General features: G+C 43.8%; 7 protein-coding genes across 7 annotated transcripts; 4 read left to right on the forward strand and 3 right to left on the reverse strand. All coding sequences in view use genetic code 12, as the record gives it.

Moving 5' to 3' along the window:
• Positions 1-74: 74 nt before the first annotated feature.
• NAM2 (leucine--tRNA ligase NAM2) lies at positions 75-2,855 on the forward strand (the record flags this gene model as incomplete). Its single annotated transcript, XM_029032288.2, has 1 exon — positions 75-2,855. One exon carries the CDS (start codon positions 75-77, stop codon positions 2,853-2,855), a length of 2,781 nt encoding a protein of 926 aa, XP_028892603.2.
• Positions 2,856-2,902: 47 nt separating this feature from the next.
• On the reverse strand, positions 2,903-5,101 carry CJI96_0000929 (uncharacterized protein; the record flags this gene model as incomplete). The annotated part of the gene is made up of 1 exon (XM_029032289.2): positions 2,903-5,101. One exon carries the CDS (start codon positions 5,099-5,101, stop codon positions 2,903-2,905), a length of 2,199 nt encoding a protein of 732 aa, XP_028892604.2.
• Positions 5,102-5,312: 211 nt separating this feature from the next.
• CJI96_0000930 (diphthine--ammonia ligase) lies at positions 5,313-7,253 on the reverse strand (the record flags this gene model as incomplete). The annotated part of the gene is made up of 1 exon (XM_029032290.2): positions 5,313-7,253. One exon carries the CDS (start codon positions 7,251-7,253, stop codon positions 5,313-5,315), a length of 1,941 nt encoding a protein of 646 aa, XP_028892605.2.
• Positions 7,254-7,992: 739 nt separating this feature from the next.
• RPS9B (40S ribosomal protein uS4) lies at positions 7,993-8,892 on the forward strand (the record flags this gene model as incomplete). The annotated part of the gene is made up of 2 exons (XM_029032291.2): positions 7,993-7,999; positions 8,330-8,892. The coding sequence occupies 2 exons, from the start codon at positions 7,993-7,995 to the stop codon at positions 8,890-8,892; spliced, it is 570 nt and encodes a 189-aa protein (XP_028892606.1).
• A 339-nt stretch (positions 8,893-9,231) lies between these two features.
• Positions 9,232-11,268, forward strand: CJI96_0000932 (uncharacterized protein; the record flags this gene model as incomplete). The annotated part of the gene is made up of 1 exon (XM_029032292.2): positions 9,232-11,268. One exon carries the CDS (start codon positions 9,232-9,234, stop codon positions 11,266-11,268), a length of 2,037 nt encoding a protein of 678 aa, XP_028892607.2.
• A 259-nt stretch (positions 11,269-11,527) lies between these two features.
• Positions 11,528-12,436, forward strand: CJI96_0000933 (uncharacterized protein; the record flags this gene model as incomplete). The annotated part of the gene is made up of 1 exon (XM_029032293.2): positions 11,528-12,436. The coding sequence occupies one exon, from the start codon at positions 11,528-11,530 to the stop codon at positions 12,434-12,436; it is 909 nt and encodes a 302-aa protein (XP_028892608.2).
• A 45-nt stretch (positions 12,437-12,481) lies between these two features.
• On the reverse strand, positions 12,482-14,919 carry CJI96_0000934 (uncharacterized protein; the record flags this gene model as incomplete). The annotated part of the gene is made up of 2 exons (XM_054702035.1): positions 12,482-12,575; positions 12,617-14,919. 2 exons carry the CDS (start codon positions 14,917-14,919, stop codon positions 12,482-12,484), a joined length of 2,397 nt encoding a protein of 798 aa, XP_054558010.1.
• Positions 14,920-15,293: the final 374 nt, after the last annotated feature.

The raw sequence follows: 15,293 nt of genomic DNA on the forward strand, positions 1-15,293 counted from the left end.
ATAGTATCAAGAATTCTACCGCGACAACGGCTGAAAATATAGCGCTAGACAACAGTCTTAGAAAATTAGAGCGAATGTCACAAGGATTGACGAGGGCGTCCTTCTCACTAGGCATTGCTCGCTCTTTTGTATCCTCTTCACATCCTCAAACACAGCTCAAATTAAACGAAATCGACAAGAAGTGGGTACAGAAATGGAAAGAGTCACCTCCAAGATCCAACGACAACCAAAATTCAGCAAAACAACGAGAGCTGTTTTACTGTCTATCGATGTTTCCCTACCCTTCTGGTGTCCTACATTTGGGGCATCAGCGAGTATACACGATTAGTGATGTCATTTCTCGTTTCAAGAAATTAAAAGGATACGACGTTATACATCCGATGGGCTGGGATGCCTTTGGCTTGCCAGCAGAGAACGCTGCCGTCGAGCGTGGAATCAATCCTGCTGTCTGGACTGAAACGAATATCAGTAAAATGAAGGATCAAATGGAACTAATGCTAGCTGATTTTGATTGGGATAAAGAGATCAATACCTCCTCTCCAGATTACTATAAGTGGACGCAGAAGATCTTCACACTTCTTTTCAAGCATGGCTTGGCCTATAGAAAAGGCGCAGAAATCAATTGGGACCCTGTGGATCAGACAGTGTTGGCTAACGAGCAGGTCGACTCGGAGGGCAGGTCCTGGAGATCGGGTGCTAAAGTTGAGAAGCGTACCTTGGAGCAATGGTTCATTGGGATCACTAAGTATGCAAGCGCTCTTCAAAAGGATCTAGCTTTGCTTGATCATTGGCCAGAAAAAGTGAAAGCGATGCAAAGAAACTGGATCGGTGAAAGCCACGGTGCCAATATTCGGTTTCCTTGCAATGGTGCCCATCAAGATTCCATCACTGTATTTACCTCAAGACCAGATACGTTGTTTAGTGTTCAGTTCATTGCTCTAGCTTTGGATCATCCAATTGTCAAAAAACGTGCGGAGACTGACAACAAATTGGCAGAGTTCATAACGTTGATGAAAAAGGATGATGATCCAAACTCCAAGAATGGGTTTAAGCTTGAAAGCGTAAAAGCCTCAATTCCCATTGATGTACACGGCTCGCCAAGCCTTCGCTATGACATTCCAGTTTACGCCGCCCCGTACGTCTTAGGATCATATGGTTCAGGTGCTGTTATGGGTTGTCCAGCTCATGATGAACGCGACAATGACTTTTGGGACATCCATCAGCCAGGTGTTCCCGTGAGACCAACAGTCGGACCTTCCAAAAAGGAGAAAGCAGCAGCATTAGATGGCTTGTTTACTCAAAAGGAAGGAAAGGTTTATGATTCGACTGTTTTAAAGGGTGGGGTTGACGACTTAGGTGAACTTTCTGGGATGAAATGTACTGATGCAGGCAAGAAGATCCTGGAATGGCTTGAATCAACCAAAAACGGTGGCCACGCTGTACAATTCAAGATTAGGGATTGGCTTATTTCCAGGCAAAGGTATTGGGGAGCTCCAATTCCAATAGTTCACTGTGACCTGTGCGGGCCTGTAGCCGTCCCTGATGAAAAGCTCCCTGTTTTGCTTCCACCAATTGACGGTAAGAGCTTCGGTAATGGCAATCCTCTTGACAAACTCGAGTCCTTCATTCACACGCAGTGCCCTTCGTGTGGTGGTCCAGCTAAGCGTGACACAGACACCATGGATACTTTTATTGACTCGTCATGGTACTTTTTCAGATACCTTGACACCCACAATGACAAAGCAATATTTGACACCGAGAAGGCGACCCGCAATATGCCTGTCGATCTTTACGTGGGAGGTGTGGAGCATGCTATTTTACATCTTCTCTACTCCAGGTTCATTGCTAAGTTCTTGGGCGACATTGGATTGTGGAGTGGAAGCGAAATGAACAATGAACCAATTAAAAGACTCGTTACTCAGGGTATGGTTCATGGCAAAACCTTCACTGATCCTGAGAATGGAAGGTTTTTAAAACCAGATGAGTTAGACTTCTCAGACCCTAGCAAACCCAAAATAAAAGCTAGTGGCCTACTTCCCAGTGTGAGTTATGAAAAGATGTCGAAGTCGAAATATAATGGGGTAGATCCGGCAAAGTGTATCGAAACATATGGTGCTGACGCCATAAGAGCCCATATTCTCTTCTCAGCCCCAATCTCCGATCAACTCAATTGGAATGAGGACCAAATACAGGGAATCGAAAGATGGCTTAAAAAGGTTTTGAACCTAAAAGAAGCGGTGATCAACATCGCATCAAAAGATCATGTTTCTCCTGCTGGAGGAATAGAATACAAGGACATCGAAATTGATGGTGTCACCTACGATAAAATCGTACTTACTGAAACCGAATTGCAGTTGTACAACGACATACGTCACTACACGAATAGAATTGCGAAATCGGTTGACGTTGACCTATCCTTCAACACCATCGTTTCAGATTATATGAAAATGACGAATGCCTTGTATAATGCGATCAAGCAAGACTCCATAAACCCTGCATTAGTGCTTGACGCGTACAAGAAACTCTTGATAGTGATGTCTCCGGTCACACCTGCGATTTCAGAGGAGTGTTGGGAGGGCTTGGCCAAGAGTATGGGGAAGCAGGTTAGCTCCGTTCTAGAACAAAGGTTTCCTTCCTCTAAGCCCATAGCTTCTCCATACACAAACTTTAACGTCTTCGTTGATGGAAAGGCAAGACACACCATGCAAGCGCTCCGTTCACTAGCTTCCGAACCCGATGAAAAAGTTCTTGATATTGCACTTGCAGAACCCAATGTTAAGAAATTTGTGGATGAAAGAACTATCAAGAAGGTAATTATAAAGGAGGGACTCATCAGCATCATCACTTGTAAATAGCATCGTATGCATCGTTATATGTACAGTAAATTAGTAAGGTCTATATATCAAAAACCGTTTTCCATGACATATTTTTTATAATCACGTCTTCTTATCTTTCCCTCAAAATTGATCTGAGACCGCTTAGCAATTCCTCGAAGGGTCAGTGCTATCTTGTTATTACCAATCTCGACGGCTGCTTTGTATAATTGGGTAAAATGATGTCTTTTCCACCTGAATTGATACTCCGTACTCATAATTATAGCAAGAGCATCATCGAAAAGACCAAATTGCGTCAAACAATTCACCATCGTTATGGCAAAATCAAAATCAAGTTTATCTTTTTCATCCCTGGAGAGCTTGCTCCAGTGAACAGACTTACGATAAAGACCTCTTTCAGTCCACATAGTTTGAGCCATCGCATAGTCATTACCCTTAGCTGCTGCTTTGAGGGCTATAAGGTAAGTGATTGTATTCCTGGGGACCTTCAATTGATTATTGGAGTGCTCTGCGAGTCTTTGAAGTGCCGGTGATTTAGCGAGGGCCGTGCTCTCACTTGAAGCTCTTTGATCAACATGCTGCGGCTCTTCAACCTCCAAACATTGCTCAGGCTCAATGATACTTCTTGTTCCCGGAATACCTTCACGGTCCAAGTAGGTGAACTGATTAAACCTATCGCGGAATTCCTCAAGCGTACCAATATTTGCAGCTATGTTAAGGAATGTGTTTACACTTTCGATGTTGATCAACAGATTGTTCATCATCAACGAATGTGCCATGACAGCGCTAGATTCGGCCAAAACCTCTTTAGGTGAAGTAAAAGTTTGTATTGGCAAGAATGGAATTGCCTTTTGAGGATCATCCATTTTGGCTGTGAGGTCAGTGCTAGAGATGATGTTGTGACGGAAACGACGACCTGTGTCATTAAACTCTATCATTGGGACGTCCGTATCAAGGGAAGCATTAGCATATGCGAGAAGAAGAAACGAAAATGAACGTGGATTGGCATTATTTGCCAAATTAAGCTGTTGATAAAGGACACGGGCTAGTGGTAAGTCACCATCTTTCAGGGCCAAATAGAGCATGTATTCGGCGGTGTGGACAGTAGGAGTCCAACCTCTCTTGTGTATCTCAAACATAAAATCCCACGCTCTTGCCTTAAGCTCATCACGACTGACGCACCCCCTTGCCAATGCAACCAAAATTTTTTGATTGACTTCCACCCGATTAGTTAGCATCTCCTGGTACAAGTCTAACGCCTTTTCGATGTCGTCATTATTGACGTAACTAACAATGATGTCTTGGTACTCACGGGTTGACGGCTGCGTCTTTTGCAGAAAGAACTTCATTGAGTCGAAGAGCAGGACTGCTGTGGCATGAGACTTAGTTTTGTAGACACATGTGGCAAGGACGTTGGAGTAGACAACTTTCAGGGGTTCCAAACCTTGTTCTTTCATTTCGGTGATAACGGCATTCACCTTATCGATGTTGGAGTTTTTTCCGTATGCTTCCACCAAGATCTCATATGACTCACGACCAAGCTTTCCCTTCTTATTGAGCTGTCTGATAGTGTCTATGCACTTCTCAACTTCTTGCATTTCAACCCGGTCAACTGAGTTGCGGTGAATAACACTTCTCATATATGCATTGATTATTTTGGGAGATTTTTGCATCCCTGCTGCTTCCAAGAGTTCCTCGATCTTTGGAAATATGTATCGAAGTTGATCTCTAGGCACAGCATACACAAGCTTGCGGACATCTCTCTCCGGGAGATCTTTGAATCCTCCCTCCTTCTCAAGTTGATATAACAATAAGTCCCAGTTTTGATTCTCTTGAGTGAGAAGATATTTTACCGAGAGGCCAAGTTTATCCCTGATGGTGTCTGGTAGCTCCACTGCTGGAGTGGTTTTCTCAAATTTGAAAACCACTGAGTTGTCGTCATTCTTTTCTTGGTCTGTGAATGTGATGTTTTCTTTACTTCTTATTGCTTGATAAATTTCGTCGGCTTTCTCCTCAATGGGCAGGGATTCCTCGATAAGCTCTGTTTCCTCAATGTGGCCCCCACGAGTAGCCAAAGTCTTATGCTGTAGGTACTGATTTACACTTTTTGTAAGGTTCTTGAACTCTTTTATTCGTCTGATATGCTCCAAATGCTGTGCTTTTTCTTCTTTTGAGGGTGTCCTCTCACGTACCTCAGGCACTCGTTTTGCCGGTAGCTTGGGCTTTGCAGCAGGCCTCCTTGGTCGCATCTTTCTTTCACTGCTCATGACGAAGATGCCCCTCCGAGGTATCAAGTCCTGTACGGAGAGTCGACCAAAATTCCCACAAAGAGGTCGTAGACTAGACATGATTTCTATAGAAGGAAGTCGTAGTTCTAATATTCAAATCATCGCCTTGCCTGCAGAGCCTTCATGGAACAACTTTTCTCACGGCACCTGTGCGCGACCAAAATGGCTGCGAAAAAGAGCTTCCGCAACACTACGCTACCCAGGTAATTGCATATTCATACTCTTCACAGTCGCTGTCCCAGACTCTGACGACAGGAATCCATTCTGCCGGGAGACCTAGAGCGACAAGTTTGTGTATATTTGAGAGAGTCGTCATGACGGAGACATGGGAGTTGCCGAGGGCAGGACTGCGGAGGAAGTCGATCACAGCATTGATATCGTTGCCCATCATCTTGACAAGGTTAAAATTCTCATTGACACTGACAATATTCGTTTTAAATTTTTCCTTTTGCTCAGTGGCCAATGATAACAACCTAGGGGCCTCGATCTCGTCTTCATCTTCATACATATTGACAACCTTTTCGAAGGCCAACCCCGCCCACTCAATGGGAGCGTTTCTGGGCAAACCTGTTACTTGGGCGATGATGAGGCGGTTCACAAAGTCTTGTCCACATTCAACCTCTTGTACGTAGTCATGCCACACTTGAGAAACAATATGTGGGGAGGTAGTTGTCACAAAACACACCGCCGCAGCCAACTGTTTCACGCTGATGAGTGACTTCACTTTGTAAAGATGTTGAAGGCTAAGTATGGCCGCAGTCACCAAATCTTTGTCAAAGAGCAACATATTGGCAGGCTGCAACGGAATTTGACCAGAGAGAGTGGCTGTTTTGAACGAATCACGAACCTCAACGATTGCCTGCGAGTAGGGCCCAATGTTCTGAGGGGCCCAAAAAGACCTAGATCTTATATGTATCCCATGTCTTGTCTCCACTGGAGGCTTGAGGGCGATGCACGAAACTTGTAGACAGTAAGGCTCCGGAAGAGTGGTTTGGACGCAAACACGAGATGGTGGCAAGTAGGTGTTTGCAAAAAAAGACGCATAAACACTATTAATTTTAGCAAAGTCTCCCATGTCACGAACCAAAATGGTAACGTGCTGAAGATCAGCTATGGAGGCATCGTTGCTTCTAAGAATACTCGTGATATGTGTCATGATGTTTTGCGTTTGGCTTTGAACATCTAAAGCTGCATCGACTGCGTTTGAGATGTAGAGTCTTAAGGGTGTTTTGAAAACGGTTGGACTCAACGAAAATGACGACTCTTTGACATCAGGAATTGAGATTGCCTTTTCAGCCTTGATGCCTTTCAGTATAGCACTAAATTCCCCATGTAGCATCTTTCGAATTGTGTTCTCGTCTTCCTTTGATGATCCCTCAGTGACAGAGTCTGAATGATCCTTCTCCACAACTTTTACCAGGAGTTTGAGGTAAGAACAGTCAGAAGAATGAGCAACGGCCTCCTGATCCAAAATTTCTAGCCTGTTCTCAAAGAAAGGCGCATCGAATACCAAGGTTTCGAACTCACCGCCTTCTCCACATATATGAACATCGTACATTTGATTGAGCTTGGTGAGAATTGGAAGCATATGGGTAATCAGCTTGCCTAAATGAGTCTCGTTGAGTCCAATAGCAGCACATTTGATCAATCGTGCGTCAAGACCCAGAGAACACATCTCCAGCATCAATTCAGCTTGATCTCTCTGCCACAAGTATGCTAAACACGTGAGTCCCAATCTCTCACAGACATTCTCCACTCTTGTTCTTTGATAATGGGACAAGATGGCACCACAACTCACTCCTTCGATGTCTGGATGCTCATCCTTTACCTTGGCCAAAAGCTCATATAGATCCTCGATCTCGTCATCTGGTGTTGGCAAGTACTCGAGCTGCACATTAGTCGAGCCCCCAGAAAGCGCCTGTCGATATAGAGGAATCAGAGGCATGCATCGGGCGTAGTAGCCGACGATATCGTGCCCCACTGTTTGGAACATGAAGGAGTCGGTTTCGCTCTGGGCCTCGTTCTGTGGGTGCAAATTGGCCAAAGCCACAAGCACATGGCCTTGCCTTTTGCACTGTATGATATTGAAGAAGGAGTCTTTGCCTCCAGATATCAAGGCAACAAATTTCATCTGGACGTTTTAAGGCCAGTGCTTCTCAGTGCAATCCTTATCCAGATATCGCGAACCTTAATATGCATAGATAACTGAAGACACGGCAGCCTATGAGAGGAAGTTAAACTTGAAGTTAGTAAAAAGGCATGGCAGGGGAGGATTTAGGTGAAAATTTAAGAATTGAGTCTTTTCATTGGAAAATTTGAGATGAATTGAGTGCAAAGACGCGTACATGTCAGTGACTTCAATTGGCTGCAAATTATGGTTGAGACTATACACAAGCTATTAAGAGAGCTATAGATTACGTCGAGCTTGCTCCTTTATTTCACTATTCCGTGAAAGCAGGATCTTCGAATTTATTAGCCCAACAATATTGAGGTTTCTGTTGATCTAATAAAGTAAACCATCGAAATCAAGTTCTAACGCCCACATACCAATTTATACAATCTTTGTTAACGTATTCTGAAGTCCTGGTTATTCAGCGCACTAGAATCTACTCAAAAAAAGGGAAAACAACAAGATTATGCTTCTTATACTCCGACAGTCGTAGTACCCAAATACCTCTAGCCAGACTGAGCTTAACGCTCGCGCGCAGTTAAGTGAGGACTGGAGAGCTCTAAAAAAAAGTGGGCTCCATCGACTCGTTTGGGACACACACGACCAAAGTAAATTTTTCACCATCTTTTTTCGCACTATAAGTATGCTGGCATTCCCTCTTTCTAAATTTTTTTCCTCTCATCCCCAGAACTAAGTCAACATGCCTCGTATGTTTCGATAATTACAACTCAAGCTTCAACACTTCATTAATAGACAGCACTCGGTGCGTCTATGAGGTTTCGGGCCCTCTACAATCAAAATTGGAGTCGACTTATGTCTCCCGTAACTGAACCCCCGACACTTCAGTTACACCTAGCCATAAAGTCTGGGATAGCAAATAGCTTCCAGGACTTTTGCAAGACTTTTGCAAGCTTTCGTTTTTTTTTTTCCAGGAGATTTCTTTTTAGAACTCTTTTTCGAAAATCGAAAGGTGGTGGATTTTGATTGTAGTAGCCCGGCGGAAGTTTTAATCGCCGTTTCTCTAAACTAACACCCAGGTGCCCCAAGAACTTACTCCAAGGTTTACTCTGTGCCAAAGCAGCCATACGAGTCTGCTCGTTTGGATGCTGAGTTGAAGTTAGCTGGTGAGTACGGTCTCAAGAACAAGAGAGAGATCTACAGAATTGGTTTCCAATTGTCTAAGATCAGAAGAGCTGCTCGTGACTTGTTGACCAGAGACGACAAGGATGAGAAGAGATTGTTCGAAGGTAACGCTTTGATCAGAAGATTGGTGAGAGTCGGTGTCTTGCCAGAGGACAAGATGAAGTTGGATTACGTCTTGGCCTTGAGACCAGAGGACTTCTTGGAGAGAAGATTGCAGACCCAGGTGTTCAAGTTGGGTCTTGCCAGATCTATCCACCACGCCAGAGTGTTGATCACCCAGAGACACATTGCCGTTGGTAAGCAGATTGTCAACGTTCCTTCCTTCATGGTGAGATTGGACTCCCAGAAGCACATTGACTTTGCTCCTAACTCCCCATACGGTGGTGGCAGACCTGGTAGAGTGAAGAGAAGAAACCAGAACAAGAACGCTGAAGGTGCCGAGGAGGAAGAGGAGTAAGCGTCTTGCTTTCCTTAATTAGTGTACTAATAGTTGGTTAAACTTTTCCAAAAAAAAAGGTCGGTTGGGTAGACATTGCACTGAACAGTGCTCAGTAGATTATTAGAAGTAATTGGTGTGTTGAGACTGAGGCTATCAGCACCGCAAGAATTTCAACTTGTCGTTGGCCAGCAAAATGAACCTCGTTACTTAAGTCTTCAACGCTGAGTTCAACTAAGTGTCTGGCACTAGCGTATATTTCGTTAAGTATGGTGGTTCTCAGGATACATAAATGTGCAGTCAGCTCAAGGCTAAGTACTCGCGGCAGAATTAATGTGAGGTGTGATCTGTGGCAGTACAATGGCAGAGACTACTCAGACGAAGCAGAATGCGTTTCATAATGCTCTTCAGTCATGGAAAGAAATAGACTTACCCTCGTTACAGAGAAAACTTGACGAGCAAGGAATTGAGCTCAAGTCAGAACAAAAGGCCTCCTTAACGAGTCGAAAGAACCTAGCGTCCAAGACAAAGGAGTTTAAGAAGCTAGAAGATGAGGCCAAGCTCACAGAGATGAAACCCCTTCTCAAATTGTACCAGAATGAAATCGACAGCATGCACTCGAAACAGAAGAAAGTTGAGTCTTTCTTCTTTGGATTTTATAGAGTTATCGCTGAGGCTCCCGATCCTAAACCCCTTTTGGAGCTTTGCCTTGATGCTGTGAGTGAACTGAACGAGGTGGGACAATTGAAGCAAGAAGTGACTGAGCTTAAAGAGGAGTTGGCGAAGAAGGCTGATTATGAGGTGTTGAAGCAGCGCTTACTACAAAGTGAGCAAGAACTGGCAGCGCTTCTAAGTACCAAACTAAAAGTTAAAGAGGACGAGCTTCAATCCTTGATGCAAGAAAAAGAAACTAACTGGGCCAATAAGGAGAAGCAGCACCAGGAGCAGATTGCATCGTACAAGCTTACTATTGAGGAGCTTAAAACCACCATGGAAGTTACGAAACTTCAATTAAGCTCGCATAATAAACAGCTCAATAATGGTGGCAATGACTCAGTCACCGGTCAAGACGCAGCATCGACTTTGGTGGAGTTGGACATGGCAAATCGTGATGCGGAGATGTGGAAAAAGCGGGTTTTGGATCTCGAGAAAAGAAATGAAAGCTTACGCCAAGAGTTGAGCGTTGCTCTGAACGATGCAACCAACACGGCTATGAAAGCAGAATTTCAGAAGAGAGTGGCTGATTTGGAAAGTGAAAACGCTCTCTTAATGGCTAACTTGAACCAGGTGAAGTCGAGAGTATCTCAGACCACTGAAGAGAACGCATTGAAGGTAACGCAGCTAGCAAGAGACCTACAGCATGCATCAGATGAGATCAAGCACTTGAAAGAAAAATTAGAGAGAACCAGTGACTACGATGAGATAAAACACGAGCTAAAACTATTACGTCAGATAGAATTTGGTGATAGCGTTCAGGAGGGAACAGATGACGCACCCGATGAGGCTAAACAAATAGATGCTTTACTTATCGAGAAGAACAAGGCTATGACCACAGAGCTTGCAAATTTCAGAGCTGAGCATGATGGGTTAGTAGCTCAAGTGGATCAGTTGCAAGGACAAATTGAAAATATTACAGAGGAGAATGCCAGACTCAACCAGCTCAACTCCAAGCTTGAGAATGACTTAGCACTCATGCAAGACTCTTCAAGTTCCCACATCAACGACACCGCTAGCATGATGTCGGGAATGACGAGAATGACGAAGAACACACGACTTGGCCCAGTAGGAAACCCAAACTCTAATGAGGAAAACTCCATTCTACCTATTGTCACCAAGCAAAGAGATCGTTTCAGAGATAAGAACAAAGAGCTCGAGGACGAACTCAGGCGCCAAATCAATTTGGTCAACGAGTTGAAGAGACAAAATCGTGCATTGAAAAGCGACAATGAGGATCTCTACGAAAAGTCGAGGTATGTAGCTCAGCTCAAGAAAGGCGAGATTGACCAGGGTGTGGAAAGTGCTGGCAGCTCACTGCGCCGCTTCTTCACACCAAAACCCAATGCATCGGTGGATCTCGAGCAAAACGCATACCAGACTGAGTACGAGTCTAAATTGCACCCAATCGAACGATTCAGAATGAGAGAGCAAGAACGAATTAGTGCAAGGCTCTCACCGCTCGAAAGAATTTTTATTCTGATTACTCGAAGTATCTTGGCCACAAGGACAACTAGGATGCTCTTCTTGGCTTACTGTGTATTCCTTCACTTTTTAGTCATGTTCACCACTATCCATTCCATGAACATAAGCACTAAAATGATACCTGAGGTTGGACTTAATCAAAGCACCGGAGGGTCTGCCGATGTCGGCGCTGGATTTGAGCCAGGCAATCGAGCATAATTGATGCATAAACCTGTTCCTCAGACGTGTAATAATATCCCTAACTTTGACAATGACTCGTAGATTTCAATTGAGCCAATCTACTAAATACCCATTTCGTGGTCTCCGGATATATACTACCCATCTCCTGCCTCTAAAGGCACCTTAGGATACCGCTCTCGGTTAGGTCCATGGTGTGGCTTATCCGCAAATTCCTTCCAGCCGCTCACATCCTATATATCCGTCTTCATCCCACCAAAACTCCGAAATTACTCCCATAATGTCTTTTTCTGTCAATATCTTCCAATATAAAACCAACTTGCCTGCAATTGAGTACGCCTCAGACGGAACGCCGCAAAACTTCCTCATTTTCATAGGCGGTTTGGGAGACGGGCTCCTTTGCACCAAGTACATTCCGTTGATAGCCGACTACTTCAACACTCAATTAGAAGGTAAATGGGCTGTGGTGGAAACATTGATTTCCTCGTCATATATTGGTTGCGGCACGGGCAGTTTGAAGCGAGATGTCCGTGAGTTGGGTCAACTCGTGAAGTACCTTAGAACAGAAAGAGGATCTAAAGACTCGAAGGTCGTGCTTATGGGCCACTCAACTGGGTGTCAGGACACTTTGGAGTACCTTTCCAAGTACACATTTCAAGAGGACTTCGAAGAAATCCTGAGATTAGACGGTGGTATCTTGCAGGCGCCAGTATCGGATACGGAAGCCTCGGAGTACTTCCACAATGTCAAGGAGATGCCGAAGCTCTTAGAGGAGGCCAAGAAACTTATAGATGAAGGAAGAGGCGAGGAATTGGCTTCAGAGGAGGCAAGAAAGGCATCTTTTGGTGTGCCAGTTTCGGCATACAGATTCTACTCGTTGAATGCTAGAAGAACAGATGATGACTACTTCTCCTCGTATCTCGAGGACGACGACTACAAGCAAACATTTGCCAAGATTCAGCTGCCTATTCTTGTCTTGGTAGGTGAGAAGGATGAGTTTATTCCTCCAACCGTTGATCGCCAGGCGTTGCTAGAGCACTGGAAGAGAAATACCCCTGCTAAGTTGTGGAGTGCTTACAGTAAAGTTGTCAAAGGTGCTGATCATAAGGGAGGTGGCCCATTATCGGAAGAAGGTGCCGCTGACGATATTGCAAAGACTGTAGTAAAGTATATAACTGAGACGTTCTAAAAGTCGTCTTGTATCTTGAATGAATGAGCACGCGTCAAAACCTCCTCAAGATACTTCTCCGAGCTGATATCCTCTTTCGTTATTTGCTTCTGGAGTTTCTCTCGTTGCCACCATCTCCTCTTTGTCTTCTTTCCATCCACTAAAATGTTGTTTGGGGGCAGAAGTCGTGATAACAAGAACCTTGCCTGAGAATGACCGGTCTGGGTCAAGACAAGCTTGGGTACAAAAGTACGCGACGTGGTGAGCTCAGACTCCACAATGTCAAGTATGCGATTGATTTTTTCTAATTTCCGTCCATAAATGATGTCGTCGTTGTCTGAGCTGTGAAGCCGTAGCTTGTTCTTGTTGCAATGCAAATATATGATGATGGTGTGATAGGTATCCAAAACGTAGAATATACCATCATCCTTACTTTGAATTGAAGTAGTCAAAAGAGGTCTTGGAGATAAGGCCCTTCCGCAAACTTCATACAACTTCGGTTGAATAAAAATACAGGATTCTTCAACCCCGAAACCCATAAAAATATGGTGAAAATACGCTGTTTCATCAGGCGAGCTGTTGAAAATTGAGACAAGCTGAGGATTTCTTCTTAGATAGTACCCATAAATAGGCAAGCTTTTGAAATGTTCATCAATCAGATAGAGAGTTTTCAATTTCTCAAATGGGTTTTCCGAAACAGATGCTTCCTTTTGTATGTTGCCAAAAAGGTTCGTGATCCTGATGAGAGTGCTGTCCATTATATCAATCACCTCCTCAAAGGACTCAAAGCCAAGCGTTGTATCAATCTTATTGATGAGGAGTCTCGTTAATATCGTGATCCACGTGTCAGGATTGAAGCTGGAAAGCAACGCTTTATGCCTTGCGGACTCACTGACCTTTTTGGTTATTTTACTGAATTCACCAACTTTCCCAAGAAAGGTACTCAAAGTAGTTTGTTTTCTAAGAGTAGAAGAACGAATGACTCTTTTCTGTAACTCATGACTCCACCATTCTAGTTGAAATTGAATGTATACGTCCTTTCCGTTCAATGCAAGAGGATCCACCTCAAATAGCACACAGCTGACTGAATCTCTAAGGTCACCTAGATACCATCTATTTGTGAAGTAGCGCTTGCGCAACAGAGATTCAAAACCTGTGATGGTATCAGAAATTCTTTGATGGTGAAAATTCGATGCATTTCCGTATTGATATGACGATTGATAGGGAGTACCATAGTTGAGTGAGTAGGAAACTTTTAATCCAGTAGATGTCATCACCGTTATGCAATTATCCTGATCTGATAATGTAGGTGTGATTGCCATTAGTTTGCTCCCAAATGAATGGCTTTCAAAAGAGTCGCTAAAAATGATTGAACCACCAGTTCCTGATGACATAGGGCTCATTTCGTATAGACCCACTTGATCTAGGGCGCCAAAGAATAAGTTTATTGAAAACTTTGGAGCAGACGGCTTCACAGCAAAGTCTGTAAGTGATACATTTAAGGAAAAGGCGGCGTCATTAGCTTGGCTCAAAGTGTAGCCGCATGCAACGTATGAGAGTGCCCTGTAGAATTTGGAAGAATCTGCGAAGTGTCTGGCTTTCATGTTAGCAATATCATCGTGAGTTCTAATGTTCTCGGCTGATTTTACGACCAAGCCAGGCCCGATCGTACATGGTCCTGAAGAAAAGAACATAACTTTTCCTAGAAGTGATGAAGAAGAAGCTGACAGAAGCAACAACGATGCAACTAGTAAAGCTAATCCAGAGGCACGCTCAGACTTAAAGCTTCGCGTTGGCATCGAAGATAATTCATTAACCCTTTGGATCAATTCTGAGGGGCTAAAGAAATAACCAGACTGCAAGAGGTTTTGCCCCTTCCAAATATTATTTTTCGAGTTGTTGGCAATTTTTAGAAGAATGTGCGCTAGCATAGGTTTGTTACCGAGAATGTCATTAAGATCGCTTGTCAGGGGGAAGTCGTCAACCGAAATATCAATGTCCGAAATCTTCAGGTGAAGAGTGACATCTCGATTAAAAGTGATTAGTCCAACAGGTGTTTCTGGCGGGATTTCCAGGATGCATTCTATCAACCTTTTCTTCAATGCTGCCATCTCCTTTGGACACTCGACATGCTGATAAGTGTCAACGACGAAAAGAACAACAGGGCCACGAGAAACAATTGGCTGAGCTATGTCAGTAGGCAAGACGTAGTCGAAAGTGTCATCTGACTCACCAATACTTTGGAAGTCAATTTCTTGTGGATAAGTGCCTGTCTCCAATTTCGAGTTCGACTGGCAAAAGGGGCAAAAAATTGTATCAGACGTTGTGTAATATTTCGTATAGATGCTAGTGAAGGCTCCACAGTTTGAGCACTTGGTTGGAAATGAGGTCAAAGTGGGAACCTTCGCCGAGTTCTTTCGAATTAGACAACCCAAGGGAGTCAGCAATCGGGACGCCTCAAGCTTTGTGGACGGGAGCGCATCCCAGTTGAATTTGACCTCCATATGTGCGCTACTACTGTCTTTTGGTAGGAGCCATGTGTGGGGACAATATATGATAAGTGCGATGCGAATGCGGAAATCACCGAGAGGAAACGCTGCGGGTGAAGCTTCTGCCTGTGAGATAAGAGACAAATTGCTTGAATTTTTCTCTTTAATCGAGTTATGCTTATTCAATTAGGTTTTTAGAGAAGCTTCGATTCAACATTCTTGTCTCTTCCAAATCTAAAATGATATTTATTGTTTCCTCAGAAGGTTGGCTTTTTTGCAGCCAATCTGAGAACAGACGCAGTCATCACTGGCAAACTTCACTCGACATTAAATGATAATAACTTTAGGCACTTGAATAATAAAATCAAACGACTTTAACTTTTTTCATA

Source organism: Candidozyma auris, chromosome 1 (genome assembly GCF_003013715.1).
Source record: "Candidozyma auris chromosome 1, complete sequence".
Lineage (NCBI taxonomy): Eukaryota > Fungi > Ascomycota > Pichiomycetes > Serinales > Metschnikowiaceae > Candidozyma > Candidozyma auris.